This window comes from Knufia obscura (genome assembly GCF_036327395.1).
Source record: "Knufia obscura strain CCFEE 5817 isolate CBS 148926 chromosome Unknown scaffold_10, whole genome shotgun sequence".
NCBI classification, from domain to species: Eukaryota; Fungi; Ascomycota; class Eurotiomycetes; order Chaetothyriales; family Trichomeriaceae; genus Knufia; species Knufia obscura.
The window spans coordinates 169,739-197,349 of record NW_027042696.1 but is presented as its reverse complement, the minus strand read 5'-3'; the positions used below and the strand labels follow the sequence as shown (position 1 = coordinate 197,349).

The 27,611-nt window shown below is 51.1% G+C and overlaps 8 protein-coding genes across 8 annotated transcripts; 6 read left to right on the top strand and 2 right to left on the bottom strand.

Moving 5' to 3' along the window:
- Window positions 1-3,859: 3,859 nt before the first annotated feature.
- Window positions 3,860-4,876, top strand: PMZ80_007890 (uncharacterized protein; the record flags this gene model as incomplete). Its single annotated transcript, XM_064876295.1, has 3 exons — window positions 3,860-4,204; window positions 4,255-4,435; window positions 4,518-4,876. The coding sequence occupies 3 exons, from the start codon at window positions 3,860-3,862 to the stop codon at window positions 4,874-4,876; spliced, it is 885 nt and encodes a 294-aa protein (XP_064727602.1).
- A 2,681-nt stretch (window positions 4,877-7,557) lies between these two features.
- Window positions 7,558-10,491, top strand: PMZ80_007889 (uncharacterized protein; the record flags this gene model as incomplete). Its single annotated transcript, XM_064876294.1, has 1 exon — window positions 7,558-10,491. The coding sequence occupies one exon, from the start codon at window positions 7,558-7,560 to the stop codon at window positions 10,489-10,491; it is 2,934 nt and encodes a 977-aa protein (XP_064727601.1).
- Window positions 10,492-12,961: 2,470 nt separating this feature from the next.
- PMZ80_007888 (uncharacterized protein) lies at window positions 12,962-13,300 on the top strand (the record flags this gene model as incomplete). The annotated part of the gene is made up of 1 exon (XM_064876293.1): window positions 12,962-13,300. The coding sequence occupies one exon, from the start codon at window positions 12,962-12,964 to the stop codon at window positions 13,298-13,300; it is 339 nt and encodes a 112-aa protein (XP_064727600.1).
- Window positions 13,301-13,376: 76 nt separating this feature from the next.
- PMZ80_007887 (uncharacterized protein) lies at window positions 13,377-15,659 on the bottom strand (the record flags this gene model as incomplete). Its single annotated transcript, XM_064876292.1, has 1 exon — window positions 13,377-15,659. The coding sequence occupies one exon, from the start codon at window positions 15,657-15,659 to the stop codon at window positions 13,377-13,379; it is 2,283 nt and encodes a 760-aa protein (XP_064727599.1).
- A 680-nt stretch (window positions 15,660-16,339) lies between these two features.
- PMZ80_007886 (uncharacterized protein) lies at window positions 16,340-16,693 on the top strand (the record flags this gene model as incomplete). The annotated part of the gene is made up of 2 exons (XM_064876291.1): window positions 16,340-16,429; window positions 16,496-16,693. 2 exons carry the CDS (start codon window positions 16,340-16,342, stop codon window positions 16,691-16,693), a joined length of 288 nt encoding a protein of 95 aa, XP_064727598.1.
- A 1,981-nt stretch (window positions 16,694-18,674) lies between these two features.
- PMZ80_007885 (uncharacterized protein) lies at window positions 18,675-19,652 on the bottom strand (the record flags this gene model as incomplete). Its single annotated transcript, XM_064876290.1, has 1 exon — window positions 18,675-19,652. The coding sequence occupies one exon, from the start codon at window positions 19,650-19,652 to the stop codon at window positions 18,675-18,677; it is 978 nt and encodes a 325-aa protein (XP_064727597.1).
- Window positions 19,653-20,877: 1,225 nt separating this feature from the next.
- Window positions 20,878-22,914, top strand: RTG2_2 (retrograde regulation protein 2; the record flags this gene model as incomplete). The annotated part of the gene is made up of 1 exon (XM_064876289.1): window positions 20,878-22,914. One exon carries the CDS (start codon window positions 20,878-20,880, stop codon window positions 22,912-22,914), a length of 2,037 nt encoding a protein of 678 aa, XP_064727596.1.
- A 1,447-nt stretch (window positions 22,915-24,361) lies between these two features.
- PHM7_1 (phosphate metabolism protein 7) lies at window positions 24,362-27,131 on the top strand (the record flags this gene model as incomplete). The annotated part of the gene is made up of 3 exons (XM_064876288.1): window positions 24,362-24,364; window positions 24,418-24,596; window positions 24,653-27,131. The coding sequence occupies 3 exons, from the start codon at window positions 24,362-24,364 to the stop codon at window positions 27,129-27,131; spliced, it is 2,661 nt and encodes an 886-aa protein (XP_064727595.1).
- Window positions 27,132-27,611: the final 480 nt, after the last annotated feature.

Below are 27,611 nucleotides of genomic sequence, written 5' to 3'. Positions count from 1 at the left end.
TGCAGCTTTGTTTTACAACCTGCATCCATTCTTCTGCAGGAGAGCAGCCACACAATATCCCAGAATACTGAGCCAATGACACGTCACGCTCGCCTGCGTCTTCATCCACAAGCATAGAGCGACCCATGCTTACAGTAGCATGATCTTCAGCGACAATGCTACTTTTGATGGAAAGCAGATGATTGAATCCATGTGACTGTCGGCACTCTGCCGAAGAGCCGCGGTCGCTGTGTGCTGTACAGTCAACAAGCTTGCAGCCACGCTCTCCATATCCCTCGCAGCTGCAGAACGAAGAGTCTGCGCGAACATCTCCGTTGGACCATGACTCGAAGGGGATGATTTTTAGACCCTCGGTTCAGACACCATCACATGGACCTGAAGCTTGATAGTTTAGCGTATCTTGGGAACCTCAACCACTAGCACAACCACAAGCTTACACTGATCCCGAACAAACCACTTACAACCATCGTTGTGAGCACCAAAAAACACAATAGACATAGAGCAAAAATCTTGAGCAAAAATCGCAAGACTATGCTATCAAAATAGCTTTTCCGCCGCCTACCAATGCGTAGCGGTCGATGTATTGCGAAACCCGGTCATGGCCCAGCAACATGGCAATGATGATCAGTCAGTCACTGGGAAGATCCTAGCCGCGAAGTTCAATTCCCATGACATGCAGAAACCTTGCGTGTCCCTCGGTTGCTGTCGCTTCGCTGCCACAAATGCCCTCAGTCGCAGGCAGCCGTCGTGATTAACCTGTAGCCAAAAGCACCTCGGTGGGAAAACGCCGTAAGACTGTGTTGCGCAGAACTCATGCTTCTAGAAGTAGCATCGCATAGATGGACGACACTGTTCATATGCACAATAATCACGAGAAGGGATGGAGCATGCCGTCACCGCTGATTATCCCAGTCTGAACGGGATAGCCTCAACTTTGCTCACGAACAGGGAGGAAGCTCAATCCCAAAGCGGACGCTCGCAGGATACCATGAGACCCATAAGTTACAGCAAAGCCGATATTAATTGGAAACATGCTCCAAGACGCGCCTGCTCCATACTTGTACATAGTACCAGCAACCCATGAAGAGGGCACGAACTCCATGTGTGCTCAGGCGTCCTGGACAAGCGTCCTGGACAAGAGCGTGTTCCGTAGAATACTGGTTGTTAGTCGGTGACCGTCCGATCTTCGTCCTTAGCGCCTACCCCCAAAAGTGGCATGCCTCCACGTAGCTCAATCTCGGTCGAGGTAATCCCGGACATGCTCTCAGACGCTATTGTGGGACTTCGCGGTGGTCACGCATTATTGAGCTGCATAACAAGCTTCAAATAATACCCATTGTTGTTTTACAGTTAAAACTCTATCATTTGCGCCTATGTCTATGAAACCCGAGAACATATGGCGGGCATATCATAGCAAGACTACTGTAAGCAGCTTCCTTGATACCTCAACGAGCTGGATCCGAGCCGTTCGTCTACTGCAAGGCTCTGCAAGACTAGCACTAGTGAGATCAAGACGAGATCGTGCAGCTTGCAGTAGGAGTGTCCCTCCGTACTGTAATTTAGCTTCTCTGCCACTAGTAAAGGACAACCATTTTCGTGCACGCTTGCAGGATCGAGCTAAGATACTCCGTACAGTATATGCCGAGGAAGACACTTTCTTTCACGTGGGGAAGGCGCACATGAGCGAGTACGTGAATATCTGCAGGTCGCAGTCATTCCGCTGCAACAAGGGCTTCGTCAGGCCTCGGATTCTGTCAGTCTAATGCAGAAAACAGTAGTACTTGGTACTGGTGGTAGTGGACGTGCATCACATCGTATGCGTCTCGAAGACAAATTGCCAGCAGGGATCTTGCAAGCATTTTGCAAGAGAGCATATCCCATAATATCTCGCCCAATCACACGTCAAGCCAAGGCGACGCCCTGCCCATCAGACCCACCGACGCAGCAGGGAGAGCTCTCATAGGGCGCCGAAGCCACGTCGGCAAGCATGAAGAAGGAGAAGCTGGGTAAACCGGCATTGAGTAGCCACAGAGCAATATGATGGTAACGCTGATAGGTTTGGTCACTGTCCTCTGCTGCAGGCTGCAACCACAGACGCCGATGGCTTGCCGATGCTGCTTGTTGTGTCAGTAAATCAGCCTGCAGAAGGAGCAGGGTGCAGATCAAGCAGACACATGAGGAAGGTTCTCCGCGACAAAATTTCCTTGCCGCGTCTCTCCTTCTGCGCCGACCTGTCATCCTCTTTTTTCTCTCCTTCATCTCTAAAGACTTTCTCGTTATAATCGACGCGTAACCAACCACAATTCTTATTCTTCGTACCCTGCATAGAACTGCATAGGGAAAGAGCAAACGAGTTCATTCTTGTGCACGCTGCCATCTCCAACTTCGAAATTGCTTCGGTTGGACGCTAAGCACTCTAGCTTCACACCGTCACAGTTGTAGCTCATCCTCTATTCCAGTTTTCTCTAGTCTCTTAGCTAGCCTCCACTTCGGTGCATGCTCGCCAACCCCCGACCATCCACGAACCAGAAAGTGTGAGCGGCACGCTATTCTCTCGGCCTTCGATACCCTCTCGGAAGCTCCACAAAAGGCAAAAGGAAGATATCAGCAACACACAGGAGGTGGAAATATCAAGCAGAACAGAAGAGCGGTCGACAAAGCTCCACTCATCTTGCAGTGCGGAACGTAACGTTGGGCCTGCAGCTCTGCGATATTCAATTCGATAGGCGCATTCTGCTGCCACTCCAAGGTCACGAGCACGCCTCGCATCCCAGGTTTCGAGACATAATTCCGACCTTCTGTTCAAAGCCTGCAGCGGTTGACCTCTCAGAAGCGCCATTTGACCGCTGTAAGTTTGGTGAGGTCACTCGTCCTTGCCATCCTGCTCATTTTCGGCAAACCACAACGCGTTTGATCGAGCAGAGGTTCGAGTACAAATACCAACCATAATCTTCAAGCTAGACTAGACCGCTTGCGCCATTACTTACACTACTACAAGCGTGCGACTTGGACCACCCTCCTGGCTGGTGTCTGGCTGAGTCTCCATACAACTCTGGTCACGCTTTGCACTTTATCAGGCTAAACGGATCACGCCAGTTCGCTCTTGCTTGCCCTCAGCCCCATCTTCGGCTAGTCAGATTGTGCCTGGCTCGACGCTACAATCAAACCTTTTCGAGGCAACACGCCGCTTGTCGATCGCTAGCCACCTCTTGGGCCGACGGCAATTTTGCTCGAGCTAATTTATCTCCTTGGGGGCTGACTCGAGCATTGTGGTTCCCCCACTACGACAACTTGAGCTTAACCTGCTCTTGTTCCTGACTTCTGTCGACGGTCTCCGTCTTTGGCTCTAAAACATCGCCTTGCCGCGATTGTTTCCGTCATTCTTCACGCGACTGCTTGCTAGCTGATAGCTCTACACACCCGGGTAGTCTTGGTTGGTGCTTCACCAGGTTTCACTGTCGACAGTCAGCACTCTTTGTTTGAGAACATCCATACGCCAATCATCCACTATCGCGTCACGTTGAAGTCGCGAGACTTCACTTAATCGTTTGCGCAACAAGAAGTACATGGACAGAGGAGCCGAATACGCGCAGTCAGGTTAGCATACACTGCTCCAGCTCCAACACGTCTGTTGCACGCGATCATTTTCTAAGACCATATCAAAACTACAGATCAATCTTCTGCTGCGACTTATTCGAATCAAGATCCACGATCTGCGACGTTGTCGAGCAACAACACGCCGCTCTCAGAATACAGCCACGCTCCGTCGTCTGCGCGTGCCTCGAACTACACGCAAGAGCAACTGGCGCGTTACCCGCACTACACGCAGTCACCGCATCAGCAAGGACCAATTGTAACTATGGCTCAACAACCAAGTCCGTCACAGTCCCTTCCAGATGGCGCGTCAAAAGCCCATCCAAATGCAAACAATAACAACATGAATTCTAACCCAGACGTACCAATAGATCCTTCGATTTCGCAAGCTAGTCCCACCTATCCTCCATACTCGCCGTACGGCGCAGGCCCAGGCCAAGACGGCATGCAACAGTATGCGCAACATCAGGCACCACCATACAACTATGATCGACCACCACAACCAGGTCCATGGCCAGGCTATCCGCCTCAGCACCCGATGCCCGGCCAGTATCATCATCCAGGCGCAGTAGGTCAACCACAAACCTCTGCTCCTCAGCGACCTGGTCAAGTAATTTTCGCCTGAGCGGCTTTCAGGGAATGCACTAACGCGTTTGCTAGGTCTATTCCTTCGTTCCTATTCCAGGTGCGCAACAGCACAAGCGACCTCGTCGTAGATACGAAGAGATTGAGCGGATGTACAAGTGCGGGTGGAACGGATGTGAAAAGGCATATGGCACGCTTAACCATCTGAATGCGCATGTCACCATGCAGTCTCACGGCTCAAAGAGGACTCCGGAAGGTAAGCCAAGGGCGGTCAAGCACTCTCTTCTGAAGCTTGCCATGTCATCAGCGACTGCAACACTGTACTGACGCATACGCAGAGTTCAAAGAGATTCGAAAGGAGTGGAAAGCACGAAAGAAGGAGGAGGAGGGCGCCAGAAAGGCCGAAGAAGATAGAGCCCGTCAAGCCCATCAGGCCCAAGCACAAGCTCAGCAAGGTGTTGAAGGTCAGCCGGGCGAGCACCCACAGGGCCAAGGGTATCAGCAGAACGGTGGTCGCCCGTCTCTGCCACCGATCGCCTATGGTGGTGGTCCAGATGGCCAGCAACAAGGTCAATACGGACCACCTCCCGCGAATATGGTTTATCCACCGCAAGGTAACGGCCACATGCAGTACCAGCAACAATACCCGAACTCGCCATACGGCCAGCAAGGTCAGGTGTACCAGCCGCGTAAGTAGCACAACCGAACCTCGTGTCCCAAAATCTGACTGTTTCGCAGAAAGCCAGCCGAGTCACTACTAATGGTGACTTCGGAAAACAAATGTCTTCGATTTTTAGCATTCATTCATGATACCCTATGCACACAGAGGAGGATGTAATGAGTCATGAACCACTCTATGGCTAGCATTGTGGAGGTGTTGGTGGTGGCAGGTCGTGGAGGCTGTCGTGTACTCCATTGTCTTTCGCAAAGGAACACGAAATTCATCCGTATTGCATTTTTGTTGGGTTGGTCGGAGTCTGGTCCTCTGCCTGACCATAGACATTGGTCAAAACATTTGGAGCTCAAGCCCGATATACACTTACTATGCATGGCTTTGCTGGAGGGTGCAGATATCGTTAGTCGAATAAAGTAGGCAAGGCAATCATGCAGACTCGAAGCATGGTCGGTAAATAACCAGAGAAGAACGAAAAGCAAATATTAGACTGTGCAGTCCAATCGTTTGAATACATCGGCATGAGACTGCGTTGTTCATAGAACTTACCTGGCTTTCAAGCTGTTGCTTAGTTTACATGACATAGAAGTAGAGTGTCGCAAGCGACAACACGTCGTTGAAATATGCGTTGACACAGCGCCGACTAACAATTTAGCACCATGACCTGGCAGTAGCATACCACTAGCACACCAGGTTTCGGCAACCTGCAGACACCAGCAAAGGCTCGAGGCGCTCAAGGATGGATCGCAAGCACGTACTAAAGTAGTGTCGCACTGGACTGAGATCTTAGCACTTGAGCGACACGAACTCGAAGGAGACGACTGGAACTAAGGAGTTAGCACTGGTGTCAGCGGCCAGCCTAAGGAACAAGATTTTTCGGATACACCAACAAACACCAGTGAAGTAAGCATGGATCATGGATATACGAATAATGGGAGATCTAACACACTAGCATAAGTCCCTACACATAAAGTGTGCGACTACTCCGTAGCAGAAGGTTCATTGCTGCTGATGTTGACGTTCTCTACTAAGTCCGGACCAACTGAACACAATACAGAGCAGAAGTTGTTGGCAAGATTCTTGAGAGACGGGCTAGTCCTCCAGATCCGAGACGGCAAGATAGCCATACCATACTGCATCCCAAACCCGTTACGAGCGATGCTACTATTACACACATACTATAGTTCGGCGGCACGGTCAAGGCGGCCTCTTCGAACACATGCTGCTACCGTTTCGATGGTCGCACAGTACAGTAGTGCGCTTTACGCTTCAGAGCACTAAGGTTGTGTAACCGTACTCAACCAGTCCTCACAGTCACGCGCCGACTTGCAGCACTTTCAGAGCCATATGTTTCGTTCCGTCAGTTGTGTGGTGATGGCAGCCGCGCTTAACCAAGAAACTCTTATGATCCGGGCCTTGGCGCGCGAGACAGTCAATATTGCATCATTACTGAAGATGGTAAAGACACTGCGCATCCTCGTTGCGACTTCCAAAACGGTTGCCGACCTCTGCCAAAGACATACATACCATGAGGGCATACTTGTCTTTGCATGTGTCAACTATTCCATCTTCGAGGAACCGAAAGACATTTCCTATCCCTAAACCTTATGTGGGTCACCATCAACTCTGTCCTATCCGATAACACCCAAAAGCACGCTGAGACTGCATCAAGTCCGAAGAATGAGGTGAAACAGAATCCCGAAAGCATGGTAAACGCTGCTGTCTTGGAATCCGAGCCGTCAACAAGACCGGCCTAGCACTACTTTGGCTTCGAACAAGGATACAAGGTGCGTAGAACAGAGCTTCTGACGGCTTACGAAGTCAGTTTTAGCACGAGGCCGTGTCACATATTAGCATCCAATGAGACTTGCAGTCTGCACTTTTGGACTTTTGTACTCCTACACTAGCTACTCGAAAGAGCTACTTCTGATGCAGAGAAACACGAGATTTACTTCACGCTTGCGAGTCATGATCGTATCGTTGGTGTTTGAAGAGCAAAGCTGAAGAGCACCATACGGCATCGTGAGCACATGCAGACTTGCAGACTTGCAAAATCGGAAAATCATTAAATCACGGCGTTCTTGCAAGTTGCCACTGCCATGCAGCTCCTCGTACTCGCCAAAAGTACTGTTTCTGGCTGCAACTGCTACCGTGTTGATGATGTGGATGAATCTTTTCTTCGCCATGTCCAACCCTTCAGAACATCTCCCAGCAATTTCTGTGACCACAGGCAAGATTTCTGGACAGCTGAGAAAGCGGTTGTGCTGGGAGCACGTGCCTGTTTCTCCTGGCTGTATGCACGTCATTGGCTGGTGGAAAGGCGCGTCGATCCTTGAATACTGCAGTCGCGCCTCAAAAAAGTGGTAGCCGAAATTTATCCATACGGCGTACAGCAAGAAGTGTTCAGTCGTAGTTGCTTGAAAACATCGAATTCATCAAGCATTGTAAATCATTGGGAGCCGTTCGTGTATCTGGATTTATTGCATTGTCCTTTATTGATTTCTTCTTGAGTTATGGTCACTTGTACAGCATGCCTGCGAAGAGCACTCCAAAATCTTGCCTCTGACTTCCCATCGAGAACCATCCCTATTGACATTCGAGCCTCACCAGCGATCTCACCCTCAGCTCGGCCCCATGGCGGCCATCAGCGGGTCGTCGGAACGACATCGGTCCACAGGCGATCGCATGCGACACTTCCATCCCTCATGAAGGGTCACCACCGCCGTCTCCTGCAGCAGTCCAACAAGAAGGGGGATGGTCCATCTCTTGGTAGCAAGCGGAGGAAAGCGCCAGGTGCACTCACGAAAGGAGAGCGTCGAGATGCGCGCGCAAGAGAGAAAAACAAAGCCTGGTTGTTGAACAGCAATGCTGAGCATGACCAAGGGGAAAAGGATGAATTCGAAGAAGACGCCGAAGAAGATTCTGACGGTCAGTTGATACGGCCCTCAGAGGCTGATGAGTCTCGGGTTGAGGCAGCCAAGAGACTGAAACAAGAGGAGGCTACGGCGAGAAAAGAGGAGAGGAAGCTGACCAAGAAAGCTCAAGAGGACGTGGAGTTATACTACAAGGATCCTCTGCAGCTTGCCAATGGTGTGGTTCAGCGTCTGAAAGGAGCTGATATCGAGGGAGCCCTCCGTCTGGTCCGTTCGAGCGAAGCCTTCGATATCAAGAATATCGTCAGCTGGAACCATTGTATTGACTGGCTGATGTCTCAGGGTGATGTCAAGGACGCTCTGAAGGTCTACAACGAGATGAAAAAGAGGGGGCATAAACCGGACGCATACACATACACCATCATGCTTCGAGGCTTGAGTCAGCATGTCGACCAGCCGAACGTGGTCAAGGAGGCCGTGAAGGTCTACAACAGCATATTTGCTCCAAACAGTGCCGTCAAACCCAACACCATCCATACAAACGCCGTGGTTAATGTCTGTGCAAGAGGTGGAGATATGGATTCTTTATGGGCTATTGCTGGAAAATTGCCGGAGAAGGGGCCTGGGAGCCCCGATCGCTTGACCTATACCTTGATCCTGAATGCGATTAGAGAAAACACGATAAAAGAAACGGCCAAAACAGCTGATAAGGTCAAATACGGTGGTGATGCTCAAGCTGCCGCTGATTCGAGAGCGAAGATGTTTGCGCAAGCAGTTGCAGACGGCAGGAAGCTATGGGAGGACATTTCATACCGCTGGCGGCGTGCAAATCTTGTCATAGATGAGCAGCTTGTGTGTGCCATGGGCCGACTACTATTGGGCTGCGGCGTTGGCAAGGATATTGGCCAAGTTCTTGACCTGGTCGAGGGCACCATGCGCTTGAGGATCCCGGAACGACAAAGCAAGTCCAAACAGCCCTCTCCTTTCGGTGGTCCGAGCAATCCTAGAGACGAAGAGGATTTTGTTGGTGCTGAAGAAACGACCGGCAAAGCGGTGATGCCGCTGAAGGAGTCAAACGTCTATGCTACACCTGGCCACAACACGCTATCTATGCTCCTGGAGGCATGCTTTACTTACAAGCCCATCCGGAATTTTGCGCCTTCCTATTGGCATTACATGACGAGCATTTTGAATATTGAGCCAGATGCTGCCAACATTACTGCCTACCTCAGAATTCTGCGCATGAACAGAGCCAGCACTCGTGCCTATGAGCTCCTTGCCAAGGACTGGCCTGTTAGCGTTTCCAAAAGGCTATACAGAAGAGGCACATTCGTTATTGCGTTCGCGGCCTGCGCTCGAGACAAATTGAACCCCAATGTCTTTGATACTGCTCGGAAACTGCTCAGGCTGATGCAAGATCGGCTTGAAGAGAACGAAATTGGCATGTTTGACGAAGGTATCGCTAGAGGCGAGTTGAAAGGAAAGGCGCGGAAAGTGGCTGACAAGAAAATGAAGGAAGAATTGCGCGGCCTTGGTGACGAGGACCGTGCTGAGCGGCAGGCTCAGATGGCAGGAGCTGAATCTCTGCCTATTGACCCGAAGATTTTGCAGTACTTTGTTGAGCTGGCTGTCGATACCACTCAAGGCTGGAACGAGGGATTCAGAGGAAAGGATGACGGCGAGGTCTTTGAGAGGCATCCTGCGAGAAATCATACCATCATTGCGCTGAGGACCGTTGCGCCGCTTTCAGGTCAGCTGAAGAGGTTATTAAAGGCGAAGCTAGAAGAGATGGAGGTTGAGAGCAATTCTCGAAGGTCTAAGACACCACGGGTTGCTGAAAAGGTTAATGAGCTTATAGACCTCATGCGTGCTATGATTGGTGCATATGACAAGGTGCTTGACATGGCTGAGCGCCTCAGTAAAGGGGGCAAAGAGGCTCTTGACGCGTCTCTGATGTCCGACTTCAATTCCAAGAAGAGAGAATATACTGCCTACGTGGCAAGAATCGAGAAGACGATGGGACGAAAAGTGCTGCATGCAGATGCCTATGCAGAACCTCGAGATACCAAGCAGAAGGCCCGCAAGCGTGACGAAGATGAAGAAGAGGACGAGGAGGACGCTGAACCAGATATTGAACGACGTATCAGAGCAGTCCTTGAGGGTGTAGACGCAAGGGTTGTCCGAGAGAGGCACGAAAAGAAAGGCTTCAACAACGACTTCTTCCCAGAGCAGAAAACAGAACTCAAAATACACTCAAGAAAGCAGCAACAGACAAGAGACGCCTTGCTGGCGGAGGGTATGGAACGAAATTTTGGAAGAACCGACTATGGTGTTCTAAATGAAGAGCTAGGCATTGAGACCGGCCCAGCTTCGAGGCGGAGGCTAGAAGTGCGCGAACGTCGACGTAACCTGGGTCAGCCCACGAATACGAAATCTGCAAAGCCAAGGCGACCGATGATCGGCGACGAACTTGGTCTGGAGGATGAGGACGATGATGTCTCTGCATCCCGCCATAATCAGCGATCTGACGACACCAGCACCACCTTCAGCGCATTCAATTCGCAAGCCTCCCCAACAGAGGTGAACGACCGCTCATTGCCTTCCTTGAAGAGAATCCGGAGACAAGACGGATTCCCTAAGAACGATGGCGCGGATTGGATGCTCAAACAGCAGAGGACAAATACCAGACCGATGGGACGTGGTATACTCGGCCACGACGAGGTCAGAAGAGCCTGGGCTGGTGAGAGATCTGCCGCGGGTATCTAAGATGGAAATAAAGTGTACAAAAGATGTACAGCAAGAAAATACTCTAATCTCTCTTCAGATGCTATGTAGGAATACCATGCATAAATGCCTACGGCAGGCTGCAATTGCGCCTGATCGTTCCTTGCTCTCTCTTCGAGGTTGACGTAGACGTTTGGGAATCTCAACATCCGATTGTCCATGGTTGTATCTCAATGTTCCATAGCCACCCAGCCCTCCTATGATCTGACACCTCTCACCAGTCATGCTGATCAGGAGAACACGGCAAGCGCAATGCTTAGACCCACAAGGCAATCGCAACTCACCTTCAGTCACAGTCACGATCAGCTTGAACGAGAGAAAGGCAAGTACAACCTAATATTGAATATCGAGAAAGTACGACTGATGCTCGAGGCAAGTACGACCCCTCACCCGTGCATTGCTCTTTCCTCATTCCAACACACTTATCTGCGGCAAGAGCGATCCTGGGTGCCAATGCGGCAGGCACGACTAGCCGTGAGGAAGGTACGATCAATATTGAGGAAGGCACGACTCCCGCTCTATAAGGAAGGAAGGTACGACCGCCCGACACGATCAACAAGGCAAGCTCGACCGTCGCGCCTTCCTGTTTCGGGGGAGTCCTCGCGGGCAAGGAGGGAGGATCCAGACGCTTCTACGCCAGGCGTGATCGCATGTGAAGAGGGCGGTCACGAATCTAGCTAGCGGACGGAAGGTACAATTTGTCGGTCGAGCAGGAAGCCACGACTCACACTTTTGTCTTTGCAATGGAGTAGGCACGGCCGGGCCGCTGGTCGCTCCTGCCTTCGCGCCCGACGAAACTAAGGCAGGTACGACCGTTGACCCGTCTGTTGCTCCTTCCTGTTCCTGGGTATGCTCGCTGGCAAGAACGACCGGGACGTCGCTTGTGGCAGGTGCGGCGCACCGGTAAGGTCAAGTACGAGGAAGGCATGACTAAGCACAGGAAGGCACGATCGGTACTGTAAGTGAGGAAGGTGTGACTGAGGACACGGAAGGCACGACCGTTCACGCCTCATCGCGACTTCCTTGTCTCAGGATAGGCGGGACCAGTGGCAGGAGCGACTGCTGGTGAGGAAGGTGCGACTCAGCTCAAGCACCCGGGAAGGCACGACTCAGCGTTCAAGAGGAGAAGACACGACCGGGTTGGTCGATCGATTGCTCCTGCCTCTAGGCTGAACGGTGGACGGAGCAGGTGCGACCTGGGAGATATAAGGAAGGCACGATTGTCAGGGCCCTCAGGAGTCAGCTGCAACCGCGCTGGTTGCTACCTTCCCCTTGGGAATACATCGGGACCCCAGGCAAGCGCGATCGATCTAAGTCTTCCGGGCAGCCGCGATCAGCGAGACGCTCCTGTCTGAGTGCATGACGAGACGGACGGCAGGTACGATGTCGAGCTGATTTGGCGGCAGGTGCGATGGGACTTACCTGCAAAGGAAGTCACGATGAAGGGCAGGGAAGGTGCGATGCGATATGCAAGCGAGGAAGGCACCATGGGCCCATCGTTCTTGCCGTCTGTGAGTTTGCGGCGCCTGCCTCGCTCGTATGGTGAGGTGTGCGGCAGGAGCGACTGCGATTTGAGGAAGGTACGATCGGAGTGGGCGGAGGCGGAAGGTACGAGTCACGTGAAGAGGAAGTCGCGATCTGGTGTTAGGGCAGGCACGACTGTGAGTATCGCTCCTTCCCAGGATTCAGTTGTGATTGTGGTAGGAGCGATTGGACGTGAGGAAAGTGCGATTGTGAGAGAGAGGCAGGCATGATCAGAGAAATTCAGATAGGAAAGGACGATCGTGAGTGCGTGAATTCAATAGGAGCTCGACAGTACGGGATAGCGATTCAATTTCAGTGTTGGCGAGGACGACTCGTACATTCATAGATGCCTTGTCAAAAGGACGCATTGAAGGACGTAAAAGGCTGAATATGTGTTATATAGCGGTGCCCTGAACCACGTGGAAACTCGACATGATTTTTGCTTCATGATGTCGAGAGAGCTCCCACGCCATCATGTTCAAGTTCGAGAAGCATCTCTAAGCGCTGTGCTGCTTGTATCAGAGAGCTTCGTTGGTAGCAGGTCGGTCTGAAATACTATATCGTGGTTCGATCTGGGGACGAGGTTGGCGTGTAGAGTGAGTGGTGTCCGTGCTCGAGTTGCAAATCTCGATGCGTTTGTGTCATTGTCCTTCCTGGGGTTTCCACGTGCGTCTGCATTCCTCGATGCATCATCTGTTTTGAACCGCAAACAATACCTCATTTCGCATCTAGATCTGGCTGCGTTCGTTTCGAGTCAACAGTGTACCATAGCCCTTCGTTTCCGGTAGTGTCGATATTGCTGCTGATGATTAATTCGCGGCCACTGACGTCCGGCGCGGCAGGTCTCTCCTTGAACAAATCCAGAAGTTGAGCCTCTGGCAGATCTTTCAGAACACGGCAATCACCGACTTCCACACAAGTCGCAATAATGCAGATCGATTATGTGGCCGTAGGCATCATCTCAGCCTTCGTGGTCTTCTCCATAATCATGTTCGTTGTCATCAGGTCGCAGTCAAAGAAGTCAGAGCACCCAGAAGCCACGATGTCTAACGCCAGCGATCCCACACCACTCAATCATGCACCGGACGGCAGTCAGTCGGAGTACTCCCGCAGCGTGCTGAGCTTGAACAGCCTGAAGAAACCGAGCTCACCTGATCCAGAAATGGATAAGATTAAAGAGGAAGGAAAGAAGTTCAAAAGGCGGCTGTTCTTCGAGGATACGGCCGATGATGGCCTGAGTCCGCGGAGAGGAAGTCACTTTGTCTGAAGAATGACAGTCACGACCATTCTGTGCTCGTATTGAGTGTATCGTTAGCCAGAAGCAACAACGCCCTCGGTTGACCTCACTTCGGAACCTCTCCGATCTTCGGTGCCCGATCACCCAACCACGACCTCGCCTTACCGAGATCATTGTGCTCTTCTTCAAGAGCCTTGACACACCAAGAAAGCTCGTATTCGCCTTCAGCAGCGACCATCTCAGCCATTGCTCTCCGCGACTGCGCAGCTTCATCCACACAGAACTTCAGTCCACCTGTCTCACCCTTCGCAAGAGCTTCCAGGATCGGCTTAATGCGTGGCAATGCATCCCTGGTCGTCACAGTTCGATCTTCGCCAGTGCTGTTCTTGTGGCCAGTTCGACACCACTCAGCGTTGTGGCAGAACGGCTTACCACAGCCAGACATGAGCTGTTGGAGGAGGCGTCGCTCGACACGGCGCCGCAGAGCTTTGCCTTCAGGGTCATGCTGGGTGATATACAGAGGCCCGAAGCAATCATTACACAATCCCAGCTGATCTCTGGCGACCCGCGCTTCGTCGCCGGCCCTGATCGTTCGCCCACAGATCTCGTTACTGCATAATCGAGGTGAAGATCGACCGATCCGCTCTCGATCGTGCAGGCGCATATGGACTTTCATATCCCGAAGGCGTACAATCCGGCTGCAGATATGGCATTCAGTCGTTCTAGCACCATCGGCATATTCGTGAGGGGCCATGCCACTCATCAGAACCTCTGCATCGGTGAATGACGGGTCATCGGAACCCTGCTGTGGGACGACGAGATGGCAGAACTGACAGAGGATTTCTTTAGCCGGACAGGTCGAGGTGCGGTGTTGCGCCAGGACGGAAACATTGAAAGCTTCAAAGTCGTTGCAAGCTGAACATTGGATGGTCCTCGGTGGATGATAGAGCGAGTCGTGTTTAGTTTGGGACTGTGGACCAGAACCGTAGGCATCGTCGTGGGGACAATGCCAATGGGTTTTCCAAGCTTCCGAATTCCTGAGAAAGACACTATGGCACTTCGGGCAGGAGACATTATTGCGGTAGCAGAAGGCTTCGTGTAAAGCTAGAGTCCGCTTGGGAATATGTTGTTTGCAGTTCTTGCAAATGACTTCGTCTGGATTTGCTTCGTGCGATGCAGTGTCGTGGACCACATCACTTGTGCTGGATTGGGTCTGGGAGATGTTGAATGTGAACGGGACAGCCACACTCGTTTCACTGCCTCCATCCTCAGGTTTCCAAGCATGTATAGCTATGTTTATGTATTCTGCCTCGTCAATGTTGATATTCGTGTGACTCAGCTTCAGTCTCTTGCTAGGACGACCACTAAAGTCGGAAAAGACGTGCTCGTCTAGCCGTGGCTTTGCTCGCAGGTGTGACGAAAAAGGATTGACGAAGATATCAACGTCATGGTCTTCGTCCGTAGAGGTCTCGAGCTCGATGTCTTTCGTTCTGTCCCACTGCTTCAGCTCGAAATCGACGTATTCACCAGGTACGACACGGCCCTGCACTTCTTGACCTAGCTGAACAGGGCCTCCTGTTGAACTTCCCTCGGTCGTACCAGGGGCCTTCTTTGCCTTCTCTAATCTCCTATTCAAGGTCTCTCGTGCCTGCTCTTCGTTCATGGGTTCAATATCGACTTCGAGATCGGTATCCACGACACAAATGGCCTCTCCTTCGGGCTCGACCTTATCGACCAGAAACCTGAACTTTTCATCTCGACCGCCGTTCACCGACAGAACCTCGCTCGTCGTCAGGGTCGTAAAGTTGTCCCGTAGATATCGCTCAAGCAAGCTCTTCCAATCTTCCGGGTCATAACCAGCCTCTAGTGGCCGCAGTTTGACATATGTCCCTTTGGGTATGCTTCTGTGGTGGACCGTGACTACTGGTGCTTTTGAACCTGCATCTACCATCTCGATGTCCGGACCAGGTGTGTTGCTTCTCGTGGTAGCCGTCGAGTCCGAACGAATACCTAGCGACTCTTGCAACATGGAGCTCAATCCGAGCTCTCCTTCCTCCGCGCTAAACTCTCTGATACCGGCATAGACCACTCTCCCAGTCTGCGGGTTGACTAGTCGGAAGGTCAAGGGATGGGGCAGTTGCTGCTGGCGGTCGGCCAAGGCATCTCGTGCTTGGATTTCTGCTGCGAAAGAATGGCGGTTGAAGGGGTCAAACGACGATGTAAACGGCCTTGAGGTACCATTCTGTACTGGTACTACGGGCGCAGCAGCAAGGAGAGCCTCGAGTGCTGACTGGGGTAGAGTGATCTTGTCACCGTGTAATCGTTTCGTCGAGGATGATTGTGGTGCGATTTGTAGTTGTGCCGACCACTTCAGCGATTCCGAAGTCATGGTGGACGGAGGGGATGTGTCGGTGGAGGAGTAACCCTCGTGGCAGTCGAGTATCCGTGGTCAATGTGATGTGTTTGCATTGTGTTGATGGCGTTGATCGTGTTGATGATATGGCTGCAAGGCAACAAGTTGATGACATCGCCTTCCAGAACATGCGAATCTGAAGACGAGAAACTGCGGCGAATGTTGATAAGCAATAGTGACTAAGACGAGTTTGGCATATCACCACGTGACACAGAATAGATCGTCAGATTATCGTTGAGCCTCAAATTTAACTTTGTGGCTGCCGCGTTTTGGATTTGGATCCTCGAAGTCAGGTGCGTCAAGATCTCGAGCCGCCTTGTTTGCATGCGCACTTCCCATCTCGTTCTTCAGGCGCTACAAGGGAGCCTTGCCATGCATCGACTTGTACATCCCGGTTCTGCTGAAGTCATCTGCAACTATTTCGCGGAGAAAAGTCCCGTAGGCGGCATATGCCGTGACGGTGCTTGCTCGGTGCCCACAATCATAACGTGCTATGAGGTAAGACTGGGCCAGGAACAATGTGGAAATGTGACATAGATAACTGTGCACTGAGCGTGTTTCGATTTTGCAATTTTCTCCTACCGTTACATTGGCGTGAAATATCAACAACAGAAATACAACAACCTCAGCAGACCTCAATACAAACATCAGCAAACATGCCTCGAGGAGCAGAATACGCCAACGAGCCCCCGCAGTCCGACAATGCGATCGAGCAAGGTCAAGATGCAGCACACGGTGTTGGGAAGGTACGACTCATCATGCTCCTTGCCGTTTCTCGTGTTGTTTCTGAACATGCCGCTAACTATGTGCAGACCACAGATGAGGCTCCCATCTCTGGCGCGAAGAAGACCGCACCAATGCCAGAAGGTCTCTCAGAAGTCAACGACCGTAACCTGAGCGCTGGCAGCTCCGGTCCAACTCAGTCCGGTTCAGGCCATGGTGGAAACGGCCCGAACGAGATGGGTGAGAACAAGGGTTTGGGAATGGGTCCTGGGAACGTCAATGTATGAAATAGTCCAGGATAGACCATCCCGTTGAGGCTCGGAAAGAGGACAGGATGCTGCGACCAGCGTCGTAAGAAGGTAGATTAGGTGAAGACAAATCAAAAGCGCTGTTGTCTGAGATTCTTGGTTCAATCAGCTATCTATCGAAAGTGTACGCACCTTAACTTCTGTACGCATGGCTTTGCGCTACTCGTGCTGGTCATCGTCGCGACGTTTTTGCTGTTGGTAGAAACGTCCTTTCGATCTGGGGTGTTTATTGCAGCACCAGGTATCTTCTGAGAAGGATGGTAGGGACAATCATTGTCAATTCATCTGGCAAATGGCTGTGCGAAGCCGCTCCATATCCGCAGGGAATTGCTTGCACTGATATCCTTCCATTCCGCCAGACCTAACAGCTGAACGGTCGTCGCATTGTTAGTCATTACTCCATCTCTATGCTTGATGGCAGCGATGAAAGGAGCCCTGCATCCGGATGTGACTTCATCACTTGACTAGGCCATCCACCGCCACTGCCAGCAGAACAACTTGACGATGCTGACACCGATTCATCGTTCAATATATCGGCCACCAAACTTGATCGAGTCAAGGTGAGGCTGTGGCCGACCAAAGTGCAAGCTTTTCCGCCACAGCCGCCACAGCCGCCCATGTCTGCGGACTAGATGCCGAGCTTGTAGTTGACGCTGGCACTGTTGGCAGCGTGTTGGTTCCACCTGCAACACTTTCCGTTCGTGTTTGACCCGACGACGATAGGTAGGCGTCCTTCTGGTAATGGTAGGCATCTGTTCGATACCAAAGGTCCGAGAATGTCCTGGTTGCAGTGGCAGTGTATGGCCATCCAAAGTCATCTTCCTCACCAGGTCTAGATGGCTGGCACGACCATCCCTTACGCACAAACAGCTCTGCTGCCTCGTTCGAATTGACGCAGACCGTGTATGACACGTCGGTGAGCTAGAATTTGCAGCACGCATTAGCACATCTGAATTAAAAAGCACGCTGGTTAGGGCGACCATAAGCAAACTGACTTCATCGAGTGCATGGCTTGACAGGTAGTAGATACAATAACTTACACACACGGCCGCCTGGCCATATCGGTGCTTGCAGATCTCCGTGGCGACCTCATCGCTAACACCGACAGCTCGGACGGTGGGGAGGAAGGCGACAGCTATGGCCGCGCTGGGTGTGATTATGCGAGCGATGGATGTATATCTCATCATATGCTGAGAAGCAGTTTGCAGTGGGTAGCTTCTAACTTCTCTTATTGTAACTCAACAGGGCAGCAGTAATATTTCGGATATGGAGGGACCAGATACTCGATTCTTGTGACAATCATGCTGTCGGACTGAGAAGAATTCGCTGTCTGCCTCTGTGAACCTGACAAAAGTACAGTGTTAAATTCGGTGGTTGGTAGGGATGGCTGTTTGACAGGCTGCTGCAAACAGTGAGATCGGACATTGTGCTTGATAGAGTCATGAAGCTGCCGTGTCACAAAGCGGACAGTACAACGAAGACAATGACGCACTGTCCTTCACCTGTATCCGGACACTAGCTGATGGTCTGATGGACGCTCTGTGTGTTTTCGTTGTCGGTAGCCTTATCACGCAGCAAGAGAAAGAAACAGGTCACTGGTTTCTACCCAATAGCACATATGCAGTGTTGCTAGGTTGGAGATCCCAGATATGGAGCAAGCATTGATGGTAGGCGCCCGTGGGTTAGTGATGATCAATAAAATCCTTGGAAGCCTTCTTCCTGAAAGGAACTATAGACAAGGGACAGGAATCTGGTATTCGTCATGAGCAAGCAAGTATCTGACAGGTGCCAAGGACAACTCGATGCTTCACGCAGATTCAGTGACCCTTGAAACCGGAATGTTGTAGGTACGGCTATTTCAAGAGCATGTATTGCAAGGAGTCAGACAGCTTGACTCAAGATTGATGCTGCGCCGAGCGTTCCAATAACGGAAATGGAGCCAGATTGCCGTCTGAGCATCCTAAACGACCGGCCATCCAGAAGAGAAGTCGATCTTATTGATTCCGAACTGTTTCTGACCATCTGCGTAGCCGACCCTGGTGTCAACGTAGTGGTAGTAGAGGATAGGACCAAGCTCAGCATCGTCGTAGACGCCTTGTCCACCAGGACCATACACCCAACCGTGAGACCCAAGAACCAACGTACCGCCATTTTCTGTGCAAGGTCTACCATTGTTGTCCACAAAGCCACCCGTCGCATTCTCGCTTCGGCAGACCATGATTTTGTACTCTTCGCCTGCAGCAGGCTTTGATGCATCAAACCCACAGCATTGGCCAGAGGAGAAGAACAGGTAATAATAGCCTCCCTGCTGAAACACATAGGCTCCTTCGACAGCATGCGTACCAGTGCCGTTGAAAGCTAGGGGCGTTCGTGTTGCACCGCTGGCCATTTTTTTAGGTGGGTTCGCCATCTCGACTTGAAACAGATCGGCCCAGAACGAACCAAAACTCAGGTAATACTTTTCGCCAACCGCGATGAGGTTGCCATCAATTGCGTTGTAGTTACTGCCGCTGTCCGACTGGATTCCGGTGCTTCCCAGATCGGTCCAGGAACCTGAGTTAAGGGTCGTGCTGGTGGCAACGCCAATAGCACTGTTCTGCACACCGAAGCTGGAGACACTGTAATAGAGATAGTATGTGTCGCCAACTTTCTGTACATCAGGAGCCCATAGATCACAATTTCCAGCAAGCTGAATTGAAGAACATGCTGGAATGGCAGCGCCCTGGTAAGTCCATGGGCCTTGTGCGGATGGTGCAGTATGAATGGCTACCTTCCCACCTGTAGAGAACCGGAAGTATGTGCCGTCACTGTCCCGCTGAATCAGAGATGGATCGTGGGCATTGTTGCATGCTCCAGAGCAGGCAAGGGGGTTAGCAAAACCATAAGCAATCCAGCTCGGGGACAGAACAAGTGAAGAGAAAAGGGCGAAATGCTTCATGATGGCCTGCATCGTGATTTTGAAGGAAAGGCGGCAGCAGTTGGATGAGTCGGACTGTGTAAGCAATGGCTGCGTAGATGGTGCTGTTATCTATACTCCCTCGGATCTATTGACAGGCGAAGCCATGTTGAGCATGACGAATTGATGCAGTTTCTACCTGGATGATAGAAGCGACTTGATGTCCTTAGACAATCTCGCTTGAGGCTGAGAGCTTTCAATGCTATCGAGCCCATTTGCTGATAACCATAACCCTGAAGATCGAAGAAACATGATGGATTTCCTTCTGGAAGAGTGTGGTCGCTTCCGAAGGTATAGTGTCCCAGATATCTTGAAAATTCGAGGGCTCTACTGGTTGATCTAATTGATGTACACAACGATGAGTCTAAGATAGTTGCCTGTCACAGGTAGAAGATAGGACGTCAGTTTCAGCGGTTTCAAGGGTAACGCTAGAGCAAGGCGGCAGGCGAGGTAGTATCTTGTGGGTGTTTCAGCCTGGACATGCCAGTCACGACATGATGGCAGCCACCACGTATGCCATTCAAACGTGAGTCAAGCACGGTCGAGAGCATTGAATGGAGCTGGTGAAGCGGTTCAGTACATCACTGAGATAGAAGATAGGAGTAAGAGAGCGCCCGTTCATGAATGAGAAACTCGCAAGCATTTTGGGGACTGGTTTTGAGGATACCTATGCTTGGCTACGGCAGCTGTTAGTGGTCTTGGCGACGTTGACGCGTCCTAGAGACTCTCCCGGTTGAGGTTGTCTCACGAATCCTCCTTGCGACTTCACTGCCTTCCTCCTCCAACACAGCAAGGACGGGTTGCGCGCCAGTATTATCTCAAAGCGAAGAACTTGGACGACGAAAGAACCCGGTGGTTGGCAATAACAATACAGGTCCTCGTTGAGTGTGGGGTAAGCTGACCATAATTCGAGCTTCGACTCGCATGCATGTGCGCGACCCTGCAGTCACCATTCGCTCTCGCAATTATCCAGGAGTCAGTCCTATCTAGATCAAGCTGAGGGGGTGTTCTCGCGTTCGCAGACCATCTGACAACGCGGCAGGCGAATAATCGCTACACCGATTGACTTGCGCCGGCACGAGCTCTCTTCTTTCTAACGCGAAGCAGTATTTTTCTGCTGTCAACGACACGACGTTTTATCTAATAACTCGATCTTGAATTACCTACACACTCCAATATTGTGCAGGTAAACTAGCGTCCGTCAGCAATGGGTGGCGGAGCCAAGGCACCATGTGTGCCCGCCGGACTAGGCTCAACCAGGCAGGCGAACAATTCAGATCTCTGGGGAATTGTCGACATGGGAAGCAACGGCATCCGTTTCTCGATATCAAGTTTGTCGCCGTCAACAGCACGAGTATTACCAACACTGTATTCATACAGAAACGGGACCTCGCTCTACGAAGCACAATATGACGACGACGGCAACCAGATACCCATACCTGAAGATGTTCAGGAGTCGGTCATTGGGGCATTCCTGCGCTTCCAGATTTTCTGTTCTGACTTCGGTGTTCCGTTTAAGAACATCCGCATCATAGCTACGGAAGCTACCCGCAAAGCTATCAACGGCGAAGAATTCGTCGAAGGGGTTGCTCGTGAGACGGGCTTGAAAGTCGAAGTACTTTCACAGGCCGACGAAGGAGAAACTGGAGCATGGGGAATCGCCAGCAGCTCTAATGAAGTGCGAGGACTAGTCATGGATCTTGGCGGTGGTTCGACTCAGATAACATGGATGACGACGAAGGACGGTCACATGCAAACAAGCCCCAAGGGTGCCTTTAGCTTTCCGTACGGCGCGGCTGCTCTCACACAGAGACTCACCCTCATTGAGAAGAACAGTACATCCAAGGAGGAGGAAGATGCCAAGAAGGAAGTCCTTCGCCAGGAGATGAAGCAAAACTTCCTCAATGCTTACAATGGCTTGGAAGTTCCAGCTGAACTTGTTAGGAAGGCCCAGGAGGAGGACGGTTTTACACTTTACCTATCAGGCGGTGGTTTCCGAGGTTGGGGTTACTTGCTACTCTATCAAGCCCAAAAGCACGAAGCAAGCTACCCCATCTCTATTATTAATGGCTTCGTCGCGCGGAAAAAGGATTTCACGGATACGAATGAGTTGAAAAAGGTTGCGAAACGTGCCAAGCGCATTTTCCGTGTATCCGACAGGCGAAGAGCACAAGTCCCGGCGGTGGCATTCCTGGTCAATGTGCTTGCTGAGATTATACCTCACGGCATCAAGGAAGCACACTTTTGCCAAGGCGGCGTCAGAGAGGGTGTCCTCTTCTCATCGCTACCTCCCGAAATCCGAATGGAAAGCCCGATGGAGACCGCGACCGAACCCTTCGCGAGGCCATTAGCTCCGAAGCTTGCCAAGTTGCTGCGAAATGCCCTGCCTAAGAACGAAAAACCTCGCTTAACGGGCATAGATGCCAACGATATCGACGATGGATGGGGTGAGATCCCTCCGCTCGAGCTTCTAAGGGAGGTTCCTTCGTCCTTTACCAAACACATAGTCCAGGCGATGGCGAATATGCTCTATGTCCATTCCGAAATGTCGAAAGAGCTATCGTCTGCAGCTGCTCTGTACACCACGTCAACTGGATATCTAGCAGACACTCATGGCACATCCCACAAGAATCGAGCTCTACTTGCACTCTTGTTGGAGGCGCGATACGAAGGGGATCTGCCTCCGCGAGAATATAGCTTCCGCGAAGCTCTGAGACGACTGTTGTCTCCAGCAGAGTTATGGTGGATCAATTACCTTGGCGCTGTGGCATTGGTGCTGAGTCAAGTCTACCCAGCAGGTGGTGAGGACGATATGGAGGCTTTCGAAGACGATGTCGAGGATGAGGACCGAAGTATCTCTTCGGGCCCCGAAGCACGGTTGACGATCCCTCAAGACGCGACCAGACTACGGCGACCTCATCACAAGAAGCCTCACCTCAAGCTTCGGGCCAGGTTCGCTGACGATCTAGGCTCATCGGGCGACAAGCCAGGTTTGAGACTCGTCTTTATACTACGAACGAGGAAGCACAACAAGGATGATCCGATGAAGGTACAGGAAGCACTGGAAGATTCTGTGAAGAAGATAATCAAGGTCGGAAAGAAGAAGCATTGGATTCGAACTGCAACTAACGAGGATGCCTTCGAGAGCGACTCGTCGGACCAAGATACTGCAGAAGACGATGGCGATGACCTTGGCTGGGGCATGAAGGTTGATGTCGATATTGAAGTGGAACATCCTGAGTAGAAGTAGCATGACTGCTGAAGCTCAGTCCAGGCGCAGGTCAGTGCTTGCAGAGTCGTGGTATGAACCTTGGGTCCGTGCATTGCATTCACACAAAGCACAAATACCTTTGTCACCTGTGTCATGGGTATGAGAAAGAGTATTGTAAACGGTGCTCTTGGTACAAGTTGAATCAGAACAGGAGACGATGATGGTTAATGTAAGACTGGAAAGTGGGGAATCTCTCATCAAACTGGTTAGTATCCAGCTCATGTCAATGGAACGGCTTCATTCTGACCAGCACGAAGAATCAGGAGGTAGACAGCAGTGATGTCGTCGCAACCACACGCCGGGCAGTTGCGAGCTCGAGATATCGCAATCGGTGGTACGTGCTGTTTGCTGTCACCTGCAGCCTCGCGGTAGTAGGCCTACTTTCAATTCTGTCGGCAATTGTGCACAAGATCTGCATGCCAGCTGGCTCTTCGAACCACGCTGGAATGGACATGCCGTCGGGTGGCAGATGAAAACAATACATAGTATTGTAAGACGCGACAACAATGCAGCTTGCCGTCATGCTCAAGTGTGATTGACGGCGTCTAGTCATCACAGCCACAACGACACCGAGATCGTGAGACTCGACAACAGGCCTGGACCTGCCGCTGGCCGCACTTCCGCACGGACGCCCATGTCACCATAGCGACCACAAGCAAAGCAAGGGCGTGTTCTTCAGTCGTAATGACGTTGCTCAATATCTGTGGAGGAGAGAAATCACGATCCTGCTGCTCTATGAAGAATGATCAATGGAAGTTTCCTTATTACTAGTAAACTCTGTCGTGTTCCCATGATATCGTACATTTCTGGTGTGGCTGAGTAAAACTACCTACTAGCCGCTGACATCCTCACGCCCCCACTGCAGGAGTAGGCCAATTTGCCGTCAAGCCACACTTCTCCGCAGACAGACTTGAGTCTCTGGATCACAAGGGGTTACGCAGGTTTGAAATTTGTACGGCCACGTAAAGTCGACTTTTCTCTTGGCTGACATCGCGACCGGATGCAAGTGATGTTGAAAAATGGGAAAAATGCTGGCAGAAGCGGATCTCTCGAATCGACAATCAGGTCGCTACGACGACGCTAGCATGTCGAAGCGATCCTAGCAGACGCTTAGACGACTTTCCAGCCAATCAAAGCTAGGGCGCAGATTAAAGCAGTGACGATTGGCAGCTGAAACGGGGCAAGCATAAACAGAGGCGCACCTGCCAAGTGAAGTCAAAAGTCCAGCCCAAACTGCCATGACGCAAACTTTCAGCCAACACCAACAAGTCCACAAGTCTATTGAACAAGATTGGACCAACACCACTGACATAGTTTACATACTCCTTTCTGCAGATTCAACGCACAATTATATTGTTTGGTACCGAAACTGATTTACTCGCATCTTGCTGTCCTCCAAGATCGAGGCAGTATCTTCAAGATGGTAAGCACGATAAGCGGCATTCGCTTACCACAATCCCTGCTAACGAAGCTCAGTCTTCTTCCCAGCCTGGAAGTAACAGAGGCGCAGGATCGAATTCGGCATCAGGCATTGTCTCGACCTTAGTCCCTGTGTTCATCGTCGCAGTCATATCTGTTGCGATATTCTTGGTAGTGAGAAAGAAATATCGCAAGGTTTACCAGCCTCGATCAGAGGAAGCAATCCTCTACGAAGAGTAAGCCGCTTCAAACACTGTATCTGCAAAAGAGCTTAGGCTGACCAACACAATAGGCAACGACGCACACCGACTAGTAACAAAGGCTTCTTCGGCACACTTTTTGACATAAAGGGCTTACCAGATTACTTCGTTCTCGAACGCAACTCTCTCGACGGCTACCTCTTCCTTCGATTCTTCAAGCTTCTCATTGTCATCAGCTTTGCTGGTGTGTGTATCACATGGCCAATTCTCTTTCCGGTCAACGCAACAGGAGGTGGTGGTCAAGAGCAGCTTGATATCCTGAGCTTCAGCAATGTCGTCAATGTCAACAGATACTATGCTCATGCCCTGGTGGCATGGGTCTTCCTTGGCTTCATTGTCCTCTGCATCGCTCGCGAGCGGATGTACTTCATCGGGCTACGACAGGCTTATTTCCTGACTTCAGTTCGAGCAAAGCGCCTGACCTCGAGAACTGTCTTGTTTATGGGCATTCCCAAGGATTCCATGTCAGAACAGGGTGTTCGAGCAGCACTTGGTCATGATGTACGCAAGGTCTGGATGGCAACCGACTGCAAAGAACTGGACGAGAATGTGCAAGACAGAAACAAACTATCCTTGAAGGTCGAAGGTGCACAAGTCAAATTATCCAAGCAAGCCAACGCTGCACGCATCAAAGCCGAGAAAAAGAATCCTGGTAGCCAGACTGACCGTCGAGACCCCAACCACTGGATCGACAACAAGAAGCGACCAACTCATAAGCTCAAGCCTTTGATCGGCAAGAAGGTTGATACCATAAATTATGGCCGACAGGAACTTCCCAAGATGAATCAGCAAATCGCCAAGGAGCAGCGCTCTCATCAAACGGGTGCCGCCAAATTTGTTGGTGCTGCCTTCGTGGAGTTCACAAGTCAGGCTGCTGCACAACGTGCTTTTCAACTGGCAGCCAAGAGCAAGAAGAAGACCATGGAACCACGTTACATCGACGTCCAACCTGACGAAATCATCTGGAAGAACCTTGGAAACAGCTATGCGACTCGGAAGATCAAGATGGCTGTTGCCACCGCAATCATCTCATTGGTCATCATTTTCTGGACTCCTATTATTGCCTTCGTTGGTGCTCTTACCAACATCAACTACCTCACCAACAAAGTGCCTTTCCTGAGCTTCATCAACAGTATCCCGCAGGTCATCCTTGGTGTTATTACTGGCCTGCTTCCAACCATCGTCTTGGCTGTTTGCGTCCTCCTGGTCCCAATAATATGCCGACTGCTCGCTAAGCTTGGAGGAGAGCCGACGCTATCTGCCGTTGAGCTCAAGACTCAAACCTGGTACTTCGCTTTCCAAGTCATCCAAGTCTTCTTGTTGACTACTTTCACCTCTGGAGCTGCAGCATCGACTACCCAGATCCTCAATGACCCTGGTTCGGCTCCGACTCTTCTAGCAGAGAACCTACCCAAGGCCTCTAACTTCTACATCTCGTACTTCATCCTCTACGGGCTTGCCCAAGCAGCCGCTCAAATACTGAACATTGTGGCTTTGCTTCTGTACGTCCTGCTTGGCAAGCTTCTCGATAAAACGCCTCGAAAGATGTACAATCGATGGACTTCACTTGCCGGTCTCGGTTGGGGCTCGGAATATCCAAAATGGACTAACTTGGGAGTCATTGCCATATCCTACAGCTGCATTGCGCCTCTCGTTCTCGGATTTGCGACTGTTGGGTTCACCTTCTTGTATCTCGCATTCCGGTACAAGTGGCTCTTCGTCCTCGGCAACCAGATCGACATGAAAGGAGAAGCTTATGCACGAGCACTTAAGCAGCTCAGGACTGGTGTGTATCTGTCAGCGATCTGCTTGATTGGTCTCTTCGCCATCGGCACGAGTAAATCTGCAGCAGGTGCAGGGCCATTGGTCCTCATGATCATCTTCTTGATCGTGGTTATCATCTTCCACGTCCTCATAGATCGTGCCCTCGCACCACTTGAGCAGGGCCTTCCACTCGATCTGACCTCCAACGACGCCTATGATTACGACATCAGCGAGGCCAAGACAGGTGCCGGTATGGGCCAGCAAGGTTACATTAACGGCCACCATGCTCGTCACACTAGTGACGCCACTGGAACCACAGCTGCTGCCGATGATGTTGAGCGCAACGGTTCTCTTCCTCAAGGCAACACAGGAAACAAACTCACTCAGCGTGTCAGACCATACATCGACTCCCACTTCTACCAACCCAACAAGAACCGTTCGTTCCACCTGCCTCAAATCGATTACGAGTATGCAGACGCATACTACAACCCGTCTATCGTTGCTGAGGAGCCATTCATTTGGCTTGCCAGAGATCCTTGTGGAGTCAGCAACATGCTTGTGCGTGACAATGAAGCCGCTGGCATCAAGTCAAGTGACGAGTTCGCGTGGTTTGACGAGAAGAACAAGTTGCAATGGGACATCACCAGTGTAAACAAAGTTGAGACTATGTTGGAGGAGAAGAACAGCATGATCGGCTCACAGGAGCCAAAAGCGCGAATCCCGCAGAATGAGGGACCCCAGAGGTAGTGGTAGTTGCGCCTAAGCTGCGGCGGGCTGACGTTCTCTTTTGTTGATTTCAAGTCTCTGTACATCAGCATGATACCAGGAAATTGTGGACGGCTAAATCATGAGCGGCATCGGTGTTTATGGCTATGGGTAATTCATAGGATATTAATGCTTGGTCAAAACATTCATAGAAGATCAATCCTTTAGAAGTTTGGAAGACCACAAGTCAATCAAACTCCATCGCCTCAATTGCATGCACCGCCGACTAAAATTCTGCTTCATGTCCGTAGGGCTCATTGGTGGTTACTGTAGTTGCGACGACCGCCTCCGAGCTGTACTTCACCCTCCGTTCCAATATGCAGCTATGTCTTGGAGCTGCACAATATCTAGTCAGCGACTCAATACTTCTTGCTTTGCTTCACATCCTCAAATTCGTCCGTGGATGTCGTTGCGCGTTGCTCAATTCGATCAAAATGGTACCCCTATGATCAAGTTTTCCGG